Genomic DNA, 18,778 nt, shown 5'->3' on the forward strand with positions numbered 1-18,778 from the left:
GCTATTTATAGCAAGCGGTAGCTGCTTTGTGTTTCCAAACTCAAGACTGCAACACACTGTCTCTTTTTATGACCATGCTTTGTAAACTTTGACCACCCAGTGAGCTGAAAGGACCTCATGCCACATTTCCTTTGGTGTATGAAGAACCTTGTGGTTAGGGTATAACAAACTGTACTTAGACACCAAAATGTTAGGTGCCTTAAAAATGCATAAAAGAGAAAAACACACACTTGGCTCCATCAATGCCCCAAAACCTAGGCAGAGGCTGATGCAATCAACTGCAACTTGCTCAGTTTTTTAAAACAGAGCCAGGAGCTAAATTTATCTTGTTCGCATTTACAAAGAAAGGCCAAACAGTCTGAAAGCCCTGGGTGGGACCCTTAACTTGTTAAAGAAGAGTAGGCAAACCCTAATCAAGTGCTAAATCCTGAGTCCCCTACTCAGTCTTTCTCTGCTCTGTTTCCTTGCACTGGGGATCCCATACAACTTGACCCTGCAACCCCTCCTCCTTCCCAACTACATCACAACAGGACACCTAAGAAAATGTGAAGTTTTTCAAATGCCTACAAAATTCTGAACGTAAGGCGCTCATACTGCACAAACCTCCTTGTTTTCTGTGCCCCACTAAGTCTGAGCGGACAACACACTGAGGGAAACCTGCTAATGATGGTATGCAAGAGTTTCACTTGGCATAGATTGGTGTAATGTTGCTAAAGTCAAGGGAGTGAATATCCTTACTGTACACTGAGTAAGGACTCAGGAGTGCTTGAAGATGAGGCTGGAGTTGCTCTCTGTGCAGTGATGTTGCTTTACAGCAAATACGCACATGCACATGTTCAGGAGGCCACTTCAACAGCTCCGGAAACCAGTCTCACTGGTGCTGCTTTGGTACAATTTTGCAGTCTCACAACACACTACACACAGCCTGTGTTCTGGCAGGGGCACAGCTGTCCGCTAACTTCTCCTATCCCTGAGCAGCTAAAGAGCTTTTGCAATTCTAAGAGAAAAACAGGAGGGCGGGGCCTGGATAAACTGCCAGTGATGGAGAGAGGAGGAAGCTTGGAGATGTATGTCCTATAAGCCCCCATGCTGAAGAGGCGCAAAGCCACCAACGGAAGGCAGAGTTCAGAACAGCCAGGCACGGGGCCTTGCACTGGGCTGTAATGGGCAGGCTGCTGGGGGAAGCTTCCAGCTCTTTCCTCCCCTGGGCCTGCTCCAGTGCCAGGGGGATGAATCCTGGCCCCAACTTGCCTGGAGAGCAAAGGCAGGAGGGAAGAAGAGGGAACAGTGGGCGCTTGTAGGAAGAGGGGACCATAGGAGCAGCCAGCCCTTCCCATAAGCTAAAGGCAAGGCAGCGGAACATGCATGAAAAAGCATGACAAAACTGCATCCAAAGGAAAATACAAGCCTGAAAGTAAATAGCTTTTCTTCAAGCAACATCGATTAAAGCAGTGTCAGAATGCACATCTCTGAAGACTGTCAGCAGCAACCAAAACAGTCCCTTGCCTGAGTGGCTTTTAGCTCAGGTGGCAAAGTTCTGGGAGGGTTTCTGTAGAAAATTCATTGTCTCCAGGTGGAAAAGTTTGCCATTTGTTAAAACTACTGACCAGCTTAAACCTCAAGTCAAATGTCTTCTAATTTGTGGAGAGTACCTGCTATACAAGATTAGTGTTCTCAAATTTGACAGCTGCTGAAAACAGCAGTTTCTGGGTGTTAATGAGATGGTATCTAACATTTTACTCTAACGTGTTAAGTCAGAAGACAGCATTATGTACATCAACAGACTTGATTACCAAGTTCTATGCAGATATCACCAAAGATGCCAAGAAATCATCAAGAAGAGGGAGAACTGCTAATGTTTATTTAAATAGAAAGTGACAAAATTGCCAGGAAAACAAAAGCATTTGCAAGCTTCAAAGAGATTCTCATGAAAAAAAAAAATGTGGAGAGAGAGAGAGAGAGAGTGCACGCAGCAAATGAAAAGCTCAGAAGAAAGGTCCGTAACATTGCCAATGTAATGGCCTTGTTTTGCAAGATGGGCTGGCCAAGGCTCTGCAGAACTCCACATGCTAATAGATTTTTACAAAATTCCTCTTTTTATCATTAGTCACTTCTGATATCCCCTCATTTGTGAGGACAAAGAGGTGGAGCATGCAGAAATTATGAACACATCTGAAGAAATGAAGACAAATTAATCAGACTTACCACTAACACAAGGACATTCATGAGCCGATCGATGCTTGTCCGTTTAAAAGTTGTTTTTCCACTGTTCTGCATTAGTTTGGTGTCCGGCCCTGGAGGTCAAATATACTCATGATTAGTAACAATGCTTAACAGTTCAAAAGCTGATTCCCTTTGATGCCTCACAGTGCTCTACAACATAAATATCCATCACAGCCTTCTCGAAAGGCAGGTGCATATAGTTGATAGTGTTGGTGGGAAACTTAGGCAGAAAAAGGTTAAATCACTTGCTTTAGAACATATGGAGAGACTCACATACAGAACCATTCATTCCGGATTTTGATCCTGCTCTCTTCTGTCAATAGTCAAGCCTCCCTTTCAGTTTTAATTACTTTTCGTAGAATACCTGATATGCTCTATTATTAGTGGCATATTATACATTGTCTCAAATATCTATAGCACTATAGAAACAATAGAATTTCTGCATTCGTAAAAAGCAGAGATCTAATAGTCTAGAGTAATATCACTAATGATCCTCATATTCCAATAGGGATTGCAATCATATAGAACTGATACGGAATTTTAAATCAAATGCTTCAGAGTGGGAAGTTTTGTACACGCCTGGAGATACAGAAAAAGTCTCCTATTGGTCAATGCATCCTTAAACAGATTTAATTCTTAAATTCTCCTTTATTGATTCATCAGTCAAGATTTCTCTCATGTTATTTGCTCCTTGAGGTTATGGAATAAGAGACTGCCTTTGCTTACAAAAGTACTCCATCAGGATGGAATTGGATGTTGCAATATAGCATTTGCAATCCAGATTTCTCTTATAGATCACTATAAAAAAAATTCAAGATTAAAATCCCCTGTAGTATGCAAAATTTCTAGGCTGGAGTTCAGTCAAAGGATAACATGTATAGTTTTGCTCTTGTACCTAGTAGAAAGAAATTTTCTGAAGAGGAAAATATTTGGTTGCTTTGTGCTTCCTGTGTTTTATGTGCTCAAATGCTAATACCGCTGTGGTTTGCAATTCACAATGTGTACATGTTGGGTTTTCGACCTACCAGCATAAATAACGAGACCAAAGCACCACTCTGTGTTCCTAATAGTACAGCCCCTCAATAGCATCTTCTCACTGTCCAGGGCATACTTCTCTCCTCGAAGAGTAAGAGTTCCTGTGAACTTATCTAGTTTGTTATTTGGTGCCTCACATTTGACTTCACCTGTAAAAAAAAGAAGATAGAAGATGGTGGAAATCTTCCTAGCTTAGAAATATTTCAGTCAATACATACTGTATTCTCAGTTGTTTCCCAGATTTTGCTGCAGTCCACCTCCTGGCTCTGTCATGCCCATCCTTTATCCTATATTTACTTATGTTTTGGGATATTGCTCTTACCCATTTTCATGTCGTAATCAAATGGGCCACAATGGATCTGGATTTATCCTACTCTGAACATAGCAGTTTTGTACTGGTAGAATCCAACACAAAGTTTCCATTCCTTATATGTGGGTGAGAAGAAACGTTGAACCAGCAACATACTTTTAATCTTTCTACAGCAAGTTCATAGTGGTAGGATGTCACTGGATAATTTAGGTAACAATTGCTGATCTCACATAATTCTTATTCCATCTTCTTTAAAAACTGCAGGAGCCCAAATGAGAAAATCAATGCCTGAAGGTTGCAAGAGAGTAATTAAGTGATGTGTCCTTGCTCACTGTTTTCTAATTTCAACACTTTCATACCCTAAGTCCCTCTGGCACCTGAAGAAAGAAGCTGGTACCTTTGGCTATGCAGCTGACACTGTATGTGATTGGAGAGACTGTTTCTATTTCCACATTTCATATTTATTCACACAATACTGTCAACACAGATATTTCAATATAAAAATTATTATTTAAATCAACACTTACAGCAACATCTAAAGATTCAAAGAGCCCAGGGGATGTATTGGAAAGAACTGGAAAATACAGTTTATTGAAAAGGATTCCAACAGCTCGTTCTAGTCTGTTTATCAACAGATGTAAGATATTTTGATCACAGACTACAAACATCTACATAAGGTCTAGCACTTGCCTAGAATACAATTCTTCCAGCTGTTCTCAGACAAAACACATCAAGCTCAAAAGATTGGAAGAAAAATCTAGAGAAATCCAGAAAAAAGTACATTAAGTTTCATGGTAGTGTCTCCATCATTGCAAATTTTAAAATCAAGAACAGATGTTCTTTTTGTAGAAAAGTAGCTATACTCTAGTGCAGACAAATTATAAGACTTGACAGATGAAGCAATTAGGAAATTCTAAGGCATGTGTGACATCAGAGCCCATACTAATAACTATGATAATCTTCTATTTTATCATCTAGTTAACCTAAAAACAATCATACCTGCACTCCAAATCTCTAAAAGTCTAGGGTGACCAGGTCTATCTCACTACAACCCTTGCAACACTTGAAAAACACAGAGAAAACAGAGGTTTTGCAATGTAACCTGAAACAGAACACAGTGAAACTTTGGTAAACCAAAACCAGGGCATGACTCGGCAGCTGAAGATCCCTCCCCAGCAATATTGTGCCTCTCCTCCTGCTAACTCTGGGACAGTGCTTGTGTGAGTACTTTGTATGTTAACATTCAGAGCTGCTTTCCAGTTAAGTGGGTGGATGCACATTATTGATACGCTGATAGTGAAATCAGAAGAGACTCATCCAAGTCAGACTGGTCACCAAAAAGCAAGACGCTCTAGAGATTCACCCAACATAGCTGTACCGACTCTGGTAACTCTGCAGCTGAAGATACCTCAGCAAGACACCATGCCTCTTGTCTCCTTCTACCATTACGAGCAAGAAGGTATCTGAATGTGTTTCACCCAAATGTGTTCAATACTGAAAAAGCCTACATGCAATCAGTGATCAGTAACTGAAAAGTATTGTTTCCTTTCTCATCTCCCAGTTCTCCAAATCAAATAAAGAAGCTCAACTTTTTGCATGCATCTCCCTTATCTGAACCATCACAATGTCAACAAACATAACTGACATTAAGCATTCCATTCAGTGCCTCTATTAGTTGCTCAACCCTTTCCTCTCTTCCTGTCCTAAGAAGTAATTAGATAAAGAGTTACATAAATATTTAAATACTTCTACAGAGGTTAGCTAGGGAAATGCAAGGTTAGGTCTGATTCCAGGCACTCTTCCCAGTATTCTTCCAAATATAAATCATCCTGGGAAACATTTTATTCATTTTAAGTATTGCAAAGAAGCCACTTTTATTTACAACATAACTAAAATAGAGATTTAAAGAGTAAATAAATATTAGATAAGAAAAGTTTCAATTTTCCAGAAGATTTTGAAACATTTTATAATTACGCAGTTTCAAAATTGCAGTATTCTTCGATAACATTACACAGAAGATTTTTTGAAAAATGATTTAGAATGAAGATTTTGCTTCCAAAATTGATACACACTGCAGCCTCTTCAGGAAAATAATTTAGACGCACAACTGGGATTATTAACGTAAAGCTTCTAATGGCACCTGTAAGAACATATTTCCCAAGACCTAAAACACTCAGAACTTCAGCCCTCACTTCAAAAAAATCCTGATGTTCTGAGTTGTCACTCAGCTGAGAGGAAACACATTATTTCATAAAATCTCAGTGTAAAAATCAAAAGAAAAGCCCATGCTTTTGGACAGTACTACCAGAGGCTGTCCAAGCTATGCCAAATCTCTGCCACATCCCAACCATTTGTCCTGGAATCATCTAGTTATTTCAAAGAGGGTTTTTTCTTTTATTTTTCATCTTTATCTAAAAATATTTCCTGAGAATCTGGTGTCCTTGAGAAGTTCCAGGAACAGCAACACTCAACTCCACCCCTTTCCATACAGATTCATACTGCAGTCCTGCCCTGCAGTCCTGTCATATCTAAGCCAGCAGGACACTGAGAAACACAGCTAACATCAGCTGGTCTGTTCTCCCATCCTCTCGCCAGAGAGACAACTGGGTGAGCATGGATTATGCTGTTTTCAACACGTCTGGCTGTTTTCTGTGTATGTGCTGTTATATGTTTATGATATAGACAACAGTGCTAAGAAAGGACACCTTGTCCGTTAACCACATCTGCACTGTATAAATATTTTAAAACACTGTCTTTGTTGTGGCGTTGAGAGAGCAGAAAAATACTGGCAGTGCAAAGCTGGGAAGTCAGTCCTATGTCATGTGTGCACTGAGCAGAGTTAGTCCTCAGATCAGCACTGCAGCTAGGAAGTGCAGCCTCACAAAAGCTAAAGGTTACATCAGTGTAAAATTGGTCTGATGTCAATACTGTTGAGAAAAGAGTTCCCACTGTGCAATTAAAAGAACTCTCAACATGTACAGACAGACACTAAAGAAAAGTGTGCAGCTACAAAGAGAGTTTGTACCCAATGCACTTTGATGCAATATCCCTACCTGGCACCTGAGAGACCTACAAGCAAAGGGGAATCTTTTCCTCTATATACACTGCCATTATCCATTGTACAGACTGCAAGGTACCAGTTCTGTTTTGTTGCTACTACATCCAGAGGAGTCCTATGCAGGGAGCAGGGCATAGCCTGGAAGGAAGACTCCCAGACTCTCCCTGGACTTTGGTGTCTGGGAAAATGCTTTGGGAATTTAATTTTCTACGTAGACTCACCATCAAACTCTGTCAGTTTCTGAAGATCTTCTCCAAGCTCTGCAGTGACTGTCAGTGCCTGCTTCACCTTGAGGTTTGTTTCACTGTAATAAATTACATGAGACATAAAAGAATCAGTCCAGCTCCCCCTGAAAGGTCACTTCTGTTCCTGAGGATAGTCTTCCTCCTTAGACATCTGATGGATAATGCTGTCATGGGCCTTTTTTAGCTGACCATAACAATATCATTATCTCTTCCTGCTCCAAAGACAGGTGGTCCAGAGAAATGCTGGACATGTTAGCAAAGAGGTTGAGCTGGTTCTGTCTTCTGTATTCCACCACAAAGTGTAAGACCAGGCATCACAGCTCTCTGAGCAGCTCACTGTCTTTCCTGCCACTCATACCACACTCAACCCTGAGGTATCTGAGCATATAGGAGAGCTCTGGATCTTCTGCCATGATACTCTGGCCCTCAAGAGTACTGAAGTCCTGGGACTAGTTAGCTGGAGAAGTGAGTTGAAAATGGGGGTCCTGCAATGTCAAAGAAGCACTTCACATGGTCAGGGCCTCCTAGAAGTATTCCCTGGCACTTGCATGAACCAGAGCTAGAGGCTCATTTTCAGCAGAAAGTGGAAGGAGAAAGTCCAGAGAGCTGTATGTAGGGACTGTCTGGAGAGACTGGGTCTCTCTCGTCTTGCTTGGTCCTTCAAGCAAGGCCGAAGTCCAAAACTGAGGATGGCTCCAGGCAATGCAGAAAAGGTATGCAAACTGGGTCATAAAGATGAGGTCAGCTCCAGTTTATTCCAATTCATACAAATTAGTTGTAGGCCTCTGACTTGTGGCCAGTTGCCAGTTGTGCCCTGGAGTGAGCAAAGTTTGGATGCCTTTGCTGTGTGCATGGATATAGCAGTTGTAGGAGATTACTGGAGCTATTCATTGTGATTATTTCACCTAAATAATTTGGCTAAGAGAAAAGACTAAGGCAGATATAAAAACCAGAAGGCTTCTGCCAGTGACTTCAGATATCGCAGGAACAAATTTAAACTAACTCTGAGTGTCAGAAGAACTGTTACTAAAAATCAGAGGGTACAAAGTCCCTCCCCATATGACATTTGACCTGGGAGAGTGAAGGGTATCCACCAGAAGATGTCATTTTTCAAGACACTTACCTGAAGATTATTCTAAGTATTAAGAAACTATTGCTACAAAAGTCATTGTAGGTAACGAGGTGCATTTTGATTTAATCCTGCACCCACATCAGATAATTGCTTGACTGAATAAATGATGGATCTGATTGCAATCTTTCCATGCAGCATGTTGGAGCTAAGCAATTATGCTTCCATCTAGTGATAAACCCACTTTGCAGGAAAGCTGAAATGACTTTCAACTCTTTGGAGAATAATAAGATAAGAGTATGGGGCAGGCAAATGTCCAGTAGGCAAAGACCATATTTAAATGGTTCTCAGTATGGAAAAAGTGCAGATAGGACGAGGGAGGAAACTGCAGGCAAAAATGATCGATCTTTGTTAGCCATGTGCAATCCTGGTAGTTGACCTAGCAGGATATATGGTGACAGCGCTTGTGATGCAGCTCTGAACTTGGCAGTGCTGGAAACACAGAGACAGCTAGTCTTCGAGGCATCAAGGGTCACCACACAAGATTTGGCCTTGCAAAGGGCCAGGCTCACTTACCCATCCAGTTCAGCTGTCTCGATATATGTCAGGCTGTGTGGCTCACTGCTCGACAATAACAGTAGATCGGCCTGAACACAAACAAACAGATGTGGCATGAGCTAACACTGTCAGAGAGCGATGGCACCACTGTGCGACTTGCGGTTTCTGAACATTGCAGCTCTCTGAGGCAGTTAGCATCACTACTGTCTAATTTGCTTGTGAGTGAGAAAAGTAATTACAGAGACTAACTGTGCACATGATGGAGAGAAACTGTACTCACCGTCACAAAATTGTTGTTTTCTAGTTTTATTATATCCCCCACTTGGACATTCATCCATTTTTCATCCTTCAACCTGCAAGAAAGCTCCTTTTAAGTAAGCACATAAAGCAAATACGCTTAGGAACCTAGGAGACTCAGCTTTGCTCCTAAAGCCAGATTGTAAGCGCTATGAGGAATTGGACTGTAGGTTAAATGGAGCAGGGCCTGCCTGTTTGTGGTCTGGTCCATGCTAAGCTCTAAGAGACTATCATGATACAAAATGGTAGTAACAGTGTTCAAGCGGTGACACATGCAAGGCCCCACAATAGCAACACAATCCATGTGCACTGTCCTGTATGGACTGATTACTCCCTTCCTTCCCCTAAAGAGCCACACTGGCTTATAAAGAACTCTCTTCTTCATTGTAATAGATATCCCAAATGCCTGGGAAAATTGCCAGTTATGCTAGTTTTTCTAAGCAGGATTAAGGGCCAGAGCAGCAATTCTGACTCTGTGTGGGACTGGCTGTCAAAAGGGCAGGAATCCAGGTGCTACAGCTGGTTAAGCCAGTGCCTGCAATGGCCTTTACAGAGCTCATCAAGATGTCCAGCTAAACGGCAAGTGCCAACCTAACCAAGTCACATTATCTGTATCTGAAAAAACTTAGCGATGAAAAAATATCAAGAGTTATTTCAAAACAGTACTGGGATTCAAGCTTGAGCTCATCTCAATCCTTTCTTATTTGATGTCAGTCAGAGTTGGGCAGGACCTGGTTTCTAGGTTTTTTGAAACAGGCAGAATATTAGCAAATTTGTATTTCAATGCAAGTGTTTAGTAGATACAGTAACTAATACACAATAAACTAAGAGACTAGTTTACTTAGCTGAAAACACAAAAAGTATGTTCCTATTCTTCAGTTTCCAGTTATATTTTTAAGTGTTTGAGCATCTGTTGGAGTTTACACAATATACTGCTATCTATAGTACAGAAAAAAATATCAGTCACCAGGGACTTCACAGCTGTCAACAGCTGTGTTGTATGGACAGTTGGACTCCATGGAGCTGCAAGTACAGAGCTCATCTGTCTGCCACCAAAGCCAAAGATTCTGTTGTCTTTTTCTGAAGGAAAAAACAGGACTAGCAGTACAATGCCTAAGATATACAGCTGAAATGTTTTGAATACCTCTAAGACAGAAGTATTTCATGCATAAGTAGACACGCTCAAAGTATTACAACATGTATGGAGAAGTTACTCATGTTTTTTAATCTAAAATCACTTGTTAATTATGTCTAGCTCTGCTTGGCTCAGAAACAAATACAGTAAACACAAACGGCCCTGCTTGGCGTCTCTAGGGTGAAGAGTAAAATAATACGATACTCTCAAGGCATCACCTATTTAAAAAGATATATATCATGGAAAATAAATAGTTTACTTTTTCTCTGTGCAGGGGCACAGCCATAATGTCTGCACTGATTGTGGTATTGTCTTTTGGATTCTTTAATCAGATACAGTAGCCCAGAATTGCACTGAGCACTGTGAAAAAACAGGGTGAAAGAAGATTACTTTTTAAATTGTTTAGTGCTCTTTGGAAATTAGACACACAAAATAGCAATAAAATGCTCTTTCCACTGGTAAATATTTTGTTGAAATTACAGCAGAAGAAACAAGACTTACCTGCCATTGATCAGCACCTGGACTGGGCGGTTGTTGACATGTTTGTCACTTTTGTGTCGATTCTGAAAAGTTGATCAGCATGTTAAAAGACATTTCCAGGAAACCAAGCATACAAGATCTGTAGGTAGTGCATTAACATTTTAGGTTTTCACCCAGCTGGCATAAAAGGGCAATGACACTATAGGCATGAATGTAAAGACAGATTAGAGCTGTAGCTGAATCACAGTTGAGACCATGTTTAGCTAGTAGGAGATGGCATAACTAGACTGCAAAGAGGAACGGGTGACACAGGGCTTGCTCTTGGAGGGAGGAAGGAGGGTAGGGCCTTATATGTCACTTAGCACAGTCCTGACTCCATCTGGGTTGGCCCTGCCCATCACAGTTTCGTGAACTAACTACCCAGAGAAATCTGTTCCTCTGCTCTGATATGGAAAGTGGTCACAAATGTTCTGGTATTGTTTCCTGGGAGAGCACCTCACCATCCCTGACCGCTTACACTCCACAATAACGTCTCTGTCTGCCTCCATACAAAGTTGCACCAAGTCCCCACAGACCAAGCTAGGGCGTCAAACTTATTTTAAAGAACAGACAAAATCAGGTGCTAAACTCAGCTTTGGCCTAACATCACTCAGTGAAGTCAATGGAACTTTTACTGTCAGCTTTGATGGGAGCAAATTTCGGCCAAGGCTGGGCAAGTTTGAAAAATTACACACAAGTTGTATACTTACTTCCTACCAAATGTGCTTTCCTAGCAGGATGCTCCCCCCATACACACACATAGGACCTAGATGGCAGAGAATGAGTTTTCCAGAGTGGAAGCCTAAGAACAGACTCCTGTGCATATATTCAGGTATTCCTATCATATTGTCAGACAGGCTAACCAGTTCCAGAGAAAATCAATGGAGCTGCTGGGCTGCAGTCTGGAATTTCAGCAATTTGGAAATTCTGGCTCCTTTTTAGGTAATGAAGTATAGATTTGGGAATCTAATCTCAGACCCCATCCTGGCCACAGACCAATTCTCCAGCAATGTGCCACTGGCTGTGTTTATTTTCAGTAGTTTGCTTTAGTCATAGCTCTGAAGAATCATGAGCAAACTCCAAAGTACAGGACAGTAATCTTACGAAATCATCGATGGCATCCTTGGCTCCTGATACAGCCAGCACCAGCACTAGGGGCACCACCGTCGTAAACCAGGACAATGAGGAAATCTGAGGAATCAGCTGCAGAAAAAAGAGATCTGGGTTGAGAAGTTTCCTGTCAGTTCAGCAAAAAGAAGGAAATAAAACACTGTGTTTTGTGGAATCTACAGGCCATATTTTTCTATGATATCTGAGCATAGAATAAAGACAGAAATGCTGTCCTGTCACTTACATGTCACCCCACAAAGTGGAAGAACCAGGGAAACCATGCTTTGCTTACAAGCCAAACTCTAATTTAGGATATAAAAATGGAGCTCTCAGGAAATGTAACGGATGGCTTTCCCTTGTTGTTTGTACCACTAGAATTACAAATTTCCCAGTGGATTTTTGCTGGACGCCCTGACATGGGCAAGCCTGGTGAGAGGGACACAGCTATCTGAGCAAGGCCTGCTGTGCAGAACCTTCAAATGCTTCTATTTTTGTTTCAGTAACTCTTGGTATTTTGCTGAAGTAAACTTCATGTCAATAAACAACAGACAGCTGTTGCCAGGGCTGACCTTGCCCTTACTAGATCAACAGAGCCATTTTTGTTTCCCACATTTTTGCTAGTGTGAGGACCTGAGAATTGAAAGTGACTGCTGGTCAAAGCCCTTTCACTGTCACTGATACAAAGATGCCTTACCCCAGCATAGTTGCCCCCTTCCTCTAGAAGACCAGCACTAATGATGGAAGCAATGCGACTCCAGCATCATCATGTCCATTAGAATGGATTTGGGGAGCATCAGCTCCATGAGAATGACTGAAGTGACATATTTGCTACTAAAGCAGCTGCGTTCTTAAGGATGGGGAGCTGCTCTTTGGGATCACTCCTTCTGCTGCACTGTCATGACCAAGATCCTACAAGCACCACCAAATCCAGTCAGGAGGAATGATGTGTAGAGTCAAGTCCAGCTCCATTCAGCTGTGGAGGGTGCATAGCCACATAACTGCTATCTTGTCCCCTAACTGGGAAGACACATGTCCTACTGGGCCGTGCCAATGGAGTGGGGAGGCAGAGTCCCCACAGCCAGCCCATCAAAGCCATTCCTGATGCAGGTAGAGATACTTTCAATGCTACAGGGATGGAGCGAGTGGGCAGACAAGGGACAAATTTAAATGGGGTAATATGATAAAAGACTAATAATAGCTACCCACCCTAGCCTACTTTGATAAACAAAGCAGAAAAGCTATACATTTTTATATACAATCACTTCAAAAATGGTTCAGCAAAAGAAACAGCTGAGGAATTTAATAGCTTGAAATACTCTAAATTTGACAGACAAACAGCTAGAGTGCAGTACAACACAGGAACAGTGCTGCCAGCTTAGCTGAAAATGCATTTTTTTACTATAAACTAGTTTCTTGGAAAATATACATGCGGGCTGAAATTTCCCAAATTTGGTCTCTGTAAATAAGCAAAGAAGATTGTGTATAGTTTGCTCCAGCCTTAACAAAATCTTGCCTACACATTTTTGAGCTACGAGAGAAAAAGATTGTTTGGAAAAGGCCCTTTTGGAAACTTGTTTGCACTGAAATGATCAAATTTAAAATATTATACTTGCCGTATGATAAAAATTAGACCATTTTTTTGATAACATGTATTCCAATATGACTCAGAAATGACAAAGTGCACAGCTTTTATCCAGATTCTAGCAAAGTTCAAAAGGGCAGAAATACTGATATCAATTTCTCCAATATGCTCAGCTTTCAGAAATAGTAGTATTATCAAAAGCACTGGGCAAAGTGCAACTCAGTGCCATTATGAGCCACAGGGTTCAATAGCATTGCCACTGTTTGACATGCTCCATGTTAGAGACCTTCCTTGCCCTGCCGAGCAGAGAGCAGCAATACTCAGCTCTATGCAAACTAGCTGCAACCGACAGCCTTCCTGCTGTTAACTCCTTCCTTTCCAGGGAAATTTGTTCTTCTTCATGCTATTTTCTATGAGGCAGTCAGTGGAACACAAAGAATTTGCATTTAAACATTTGGATAAAAGACAACTTCCTTTTGTACTACAGAAGGAATTACTAGCACAAAGTCAAGGACAGCCAGGAGCACTCAGATGTAGACACAAAGGAGTAGTAGGACAGGGACAGGCATGAAAAATGTACGCAACTTGTTGAAAATTTTAATTAAATTTTTTCTTCACTTAGTTCAAACTATCATATTCAAAGGTAAGAGAGGAAATTGCTTTTTCTGCCCTACTTTCTGTCTACTTTAAGGCTTTGCTAAGATGCTAATCCCTAACAGGCATATAACTTGCACTTTATTACAATTAGCAATACATAGCCAGACTTTGATAACAGACAACACAATCTTTTAGAAACAGCACAGTGAATTCATACCTGCAAAATCAGCAAGAAAAGAAAGTAAGCATTGGCTATTCGCTGAAACTGTTCAAACAGGTTGAGAGGCAGGAAAGTGAAGAAGTTGTATTTCGATGTTTTAATTGAATTGCTCTGTAGGGAAAGAAAGGCAAAAAAAATAGGACTGGTAAAACAGGAAACAAAAATTACAGCACAACCCATTTCAACTGTGTTTTTACTTGCTTATATTTAGCAATAGCATTGTTTCCAGCAGCAGCTCAAAAAACATTTCCTTTCCCCAATACAGTCATGCTGAGTTTGGATAAACAGACAGAATTCCTCATGGAATTGGTGAAAACCTGATGCTCAGTTCATGCCAGTGCAATTCCAGATAGGGACAGGTACATATATTCACTCACACCCAGAGACATATTTTCCTTTTATTATTCTTTCCACTTATGAAATACACAAAAAGAATTAAAAACTGTAGCCAGAACACAACTCAGATGTTACCGTTTTGTTGTTAGCATCGACAAAGCAGCGTTAGAAAATGCATGCTGTGTCAGTTATCCGTAACTTCTCCTGAGGCTTCTAAGCACCATTCAGCCAGACAACCTCATAGGAGCTACAGGTCTGCCTAGGAGCTGAATCTTATCTTAAAGCTTTTAGATGATTCAGCAGCTTCTCACCCAGCAACTTGAAGAGGCTGCTTGTTTCTATTCCATAAAGATCACTTGAATGCAGTGTTGTGCAAAGAGCCACTAATACAAGAACTCAACATTTCTGTAGGCAAGCTGCAACTTTGTTCCCTATTTCTACTTTCCTTTTTGAATTGCAGGCAGCCCCTCCAGCCACAAGCAATAGCTACTCCCCCTTCTGTCTTCTTCAAACCAGAGAAGAAAGACCAAAGATAGGTATTACAAGTCTGAGCATTTTCTTCCGCAAAACTCATGGCATTCTGATACAATTCTATCCACTCGAGGAACAGGCTCAATCCATCCTACTGAGTCCACCAGCTAGTTTTAGCTCAGATCTGCCTCCACTTTGTAGTGCTCTTTGTAGCTGGCTACACCCAGCTCCTGGAGCAGCCCACATCTCTCTGTGCCTCTCAGCAGTACGGTAGCCAAAGCAGCAGCAACTGCTGTTTCTGTATTATTTTTTCCAGAGTGGTCCATACCAAAGATTTCACTGTGTTCGGGGCTGTAGCAACAACATGGGACCCTGGACTGAGGGTCTAGCAACACCCCAGAGATTTACTGTTATCAAATCTGACACTCAGTTGGAATATCAATAGGCCTGAGTCTGGAGGACTGTTAAAATACAAAGTCTTGAGGGCATAACAAAGTACAAAGGGATCCAATGAGCAAAGATGGAGGCATAGTATGAGCACAGAGTCCTGACTCCAAGGACAAAAAGAGCTATGCACAGCTGGACAGGCAAATGTGACCCACAGGTTTCTTCCTTGGCCTGAGGACATGTTTTGATACATACTTTTCCCAGTGCTCCAGTGGAACAGCAGCTACTTTCCTCCCCCTCACTATTCAGGTGTACTGGATTTTCTTTTTGTATGAAGTTTATCAAGCACTCATCCATGTTTAGTCACGGAAATGTGTATGCAAGCTGTTGCCAGCACATCTAAATTTACCCCAGAGAAGCTCTCCAGAAAGGTCCATTTAGCCCTCTCATGGGAATCTAAGGTGTGACAGCAGAGGAAGGCAGATACTGCACAGTGCATTTCTATCCAGTAATAGATTAGCAATAGATAGCAAGTGGTGACTGCAGTATTGTAATAACCTTTAGATATTGGTAAGCTGGGATGGATCTGAACTCCTCTGAACACACAAGCTAGTAAATATGAACTACAGACCACTTCCAGTCCATGCATTAGTCCAGGATCTCTACTCATAAGCTGACTCACATCAGCCTGTTTCTGTCATTAAACCAATTATTTAAGCAATTCAACCAATTACTCAACATGACCACCATAAGGCCTGCATGGGGGAAGCTATTCCATTTCAGGCAGTTACTGGATTCCTGGCTGTGTCCAGACACAAAGTACAACAGTCTTCAGCATTAATTTGATGTATTATCCTTTTGTACAAGCCAGTCAGTAAGTCTCTAAGAGAGCAGAAATGGAAACTCCCTTCACGGAAGTGCTAACCAAATCCTCCAGTTGACCGCACTCCAGCAAAGAAGAGATGTTTATCAGTGATCATGATTTAGGCAATGTTGCCTGTGTCTTGGCATCATGTATCCATCTCTGGGTGTGGTTAACTCTGCCTGTGATCTAAATGTTAGCAAATGTCACCACACATTTTTAAATTTGGTTTATTTCAAAGTTCCTAATATGTGCTGCCCACAGGCTCCACAGACACTGCTAAAACACAAGCAATGAAACAGCAGCATTCTCTGTAAACCCAAAATGGCAGATTTTTTAATAAAACCTGGATCTAAAGAGGCTTCTTCCCTGCTAATATGAAGAAAAATATCACTGTCACTTATTTTAAAAGGAGAAGACAGTAGCTACAGGAAAAAGTATGTACAGGGGACTTGACCTTCACACGTCACCAGATTTTGGAGACAGTCACATACAATGTGAGAAAAACTACTCTGTAAACATTCACATAAAGTTTAAAGGACTTTGTCTGCAAAATCTCAGAGGTGGATAGGAAAAGAAAGGGAGTGGTTTATTTCAATTCCTGCCTTCTATTTCTGACCATTAATTACGTCAAGAAAACCACTGAATGAACCAGAGTCATTCATTTTGTTTCCTATTGCCATTAAGCATGTTAAAAACCCCAAACATAACAGCTTCCAAATGCTTAACAAGGATCAGGCCATCCAGCATTTTCTGCATAGTAGTTCAAGATCATGATATTGTTTGTCACACTCTGTCTTTTGGGATACTGGGACACTACAGAGAACAGGATGAGGGTAGGTAGTATCATAGCCAATTGCCTGACTGTTACAGAATCTATAATTAAAACTAAGCACCAAAGGAAAAAAATTACCCATAATCAGTATGCAAATTTATAATTCAACAAGTAAACTTGTTGGCCCTTAGGGGCTATGGGAATATAAATATTAAATGATAAAAACAATCTAGGGAAACTTCAGTCTTTCCACTTCAAGGCTCTGAATTCCCATTTCAAGGATACGGTTGAAGCTCTCTGTAAGAAATGATTTCTGTTTTTGTGCAATACACTGGGGTTGTGTGCTCTGACAGCCCAGGCTCTCGGTTGACTAGAGGGAAACCTCAGCCGGCTTTTGCTCTTGATTTTATCCCATTTCATGATGCCTAGCACCACCCTGTCCTTTCATTCATTTACAGCTGTACAAGAACCTTATTCTGGGATGGGAGGGGTACTAAGGAAACCTCAGTACTGCAGTGTGTTAAACAGTCCATACACAGGCATCATTTTACAAGTAATGCCTCTAATGCAGCATCCTCCTTACCTCCCCTGTGCTCTGTCTTCGGTGGGGGAGACATCCATGTGAGAAAAGTGATGGAGAGGAAAAATCTTGGAAGAAGCGATTAAGTATTACGAGGACTTACAGGAGCTTCTCATTCTCCTACAGAATTATAAAAATTAAACTTCCAAGAAAAGCAGCCCTCTGAGCCACATACAAAGATGGGAATCAGGAACTTTACATTTATTCCCGGTTCTGCCCCAGACTTCCTCTGTGATCCTGGACAGACCTTCTGTGTGTGCCTGTTCCCCTAAGCAGTAGGAACAACAGTGGTTACCCACCTTCGGTTTCAAGATCTACAGATGCAAAGTTTGATGAGAACAACATTGTCTGTGGGTGATGGATTATTCTAATCTGCTCTTTTCAGGGACTAGATTCACACCTCCTGGAAGTGTGACTCCACTGAAATGCTGTCCCCAAGAATAGTGCTTATAGCACCACAGTGAAACAAGTCCAGATCTGACTGATGAGCTGTTACTTCGGGGGTGTTTTCAGAATCCTGCCTGTGACGTCAGACCACAGGCAAACGCTCAGCAGATGGCTCCTACCTTTGTTCCTTGAACAAACAATCTCCTCACCGTAAAAGCCACTAGATACATGAGACACTGCTGCCTTTGTGGTCAGGTTACAGGGGCTAAAGGGTGATACTCAGACAGGACAGGGTATGGCAGGTAGGAGAGCAGTTGCCCATCTGAATTCATATTCCCGGATCAGCGACATTAGTTTCTCACAGCTGGACAAACTGTCTCAAAGCAAACCTTTACAGCAAGCTTGGCTGTCCCGCAAGGAGGTGTTGTGCCATGACACCTGCCATTTGCACTGGTGCCAACACAGCATAAGGTACAAACCAGTGAAGCAGCTGAGAAACAGAAACAGCCTTCCCAGGTGCTTTGATAAAGCTTTGGAAGGTAAACGCTGGAGCTCAATTCAATGACATTTTGTTTAACTGCAGCAGTGCAATTTGAAAGCATGCAACTGCCATATGCAGAACAATCTTGTTTGACTACAGCCCCAATTCAAGAGAAGAGTGAGAAAAGCCCATAGGAAGTCAATGGGGGTTCATCTGGTCCCTGTAAAGATTTCATCCTCATCCCCAGAAGTAAAAGGCTGGCCTAACACCAGCAATGGAAAGATTCATATGCAACCCACACTCCTCTTCTTTTTTTTTCTTTTTTTTTTTTGCATTAACAGCTTTGGGAATTTGTTACACATATAACCCTTTGACCCCCTCTGCCTCTTGGCAGCAATAACATAAAGAATTCCAGAATATAATCATACATCGGGTATTCCAGGAAAATCTCTAGGAAAATATATTCACTGGGATTGATTTCCTACGCTATTCCTTTCAGATGGAGTCACCCCATTACAGAACTGTTAATCAGTGTGTCACC

The 18,778-nt window shown here is 41.5% G+C and overlaps 1 protein-coding gene across 1 annotated transcript in view; it reads right to left on the minus strand.

Annotated features, from left to right (window-relative positions):
• LOC106492908 (phospholipid-transporting ATPase ID-like) overlaps window positions 1–18,778 on the minus strand; it is a 75,632-nt gene that overhangs the window by 32,007 nt on the left and 24,847 nt on the right. The window contains exons 4-11 of the mRNA XM_067315338.1: window positions 13,956–14,069; window positions 11,554–11,652; window positions 10,432–10,493; window positions 8,779–8,851; window positions 8,517–8,587; window positions 6,848–6,930; window positions 3,249–3,407; window positions 2,206–2,294 (exon numbers count right to left, since the gene is read on the minus strand). Coding sequence (XP_067171439.1) covers window positions 2,206–2,294; window positions 3,249–3,407; window positions 6,848–6,930; window positions 8,517–8,587; window positions 8,779–8,851; window positions 10,432–10,493; window positions 11,554–11,652; window positions 13,956–14,069 — 750 coding nt within the window. The remainder of the gene's footprint in view (window positions 1–2,205; window positions 2,295–3,248; window positions 3,408–6,847; window positions 6,931–8,516; window positions 8,588–8,778; window positions 8,852–10,431; window positions 10,494–11,553; window positions 11,653–13,955; window positions 14,070–18,778) is intronic.

The sequence above is a fragment of the Apteryx mantelli genome, chromosome Z, assembly GCF_036417845.1.
Source record: "Apteryx mantelli isolate bAptMan1 chromosome Z, bAptMan1.hap1, whole genome shotgun sequence".
Taxonomy (NCBI): domain Eukaryota; kingdom Metazoa; phylum Chordata; class Aves; order Apterygiformes; family Apterygidae; genus Apteryx; species Apteryx mantelli.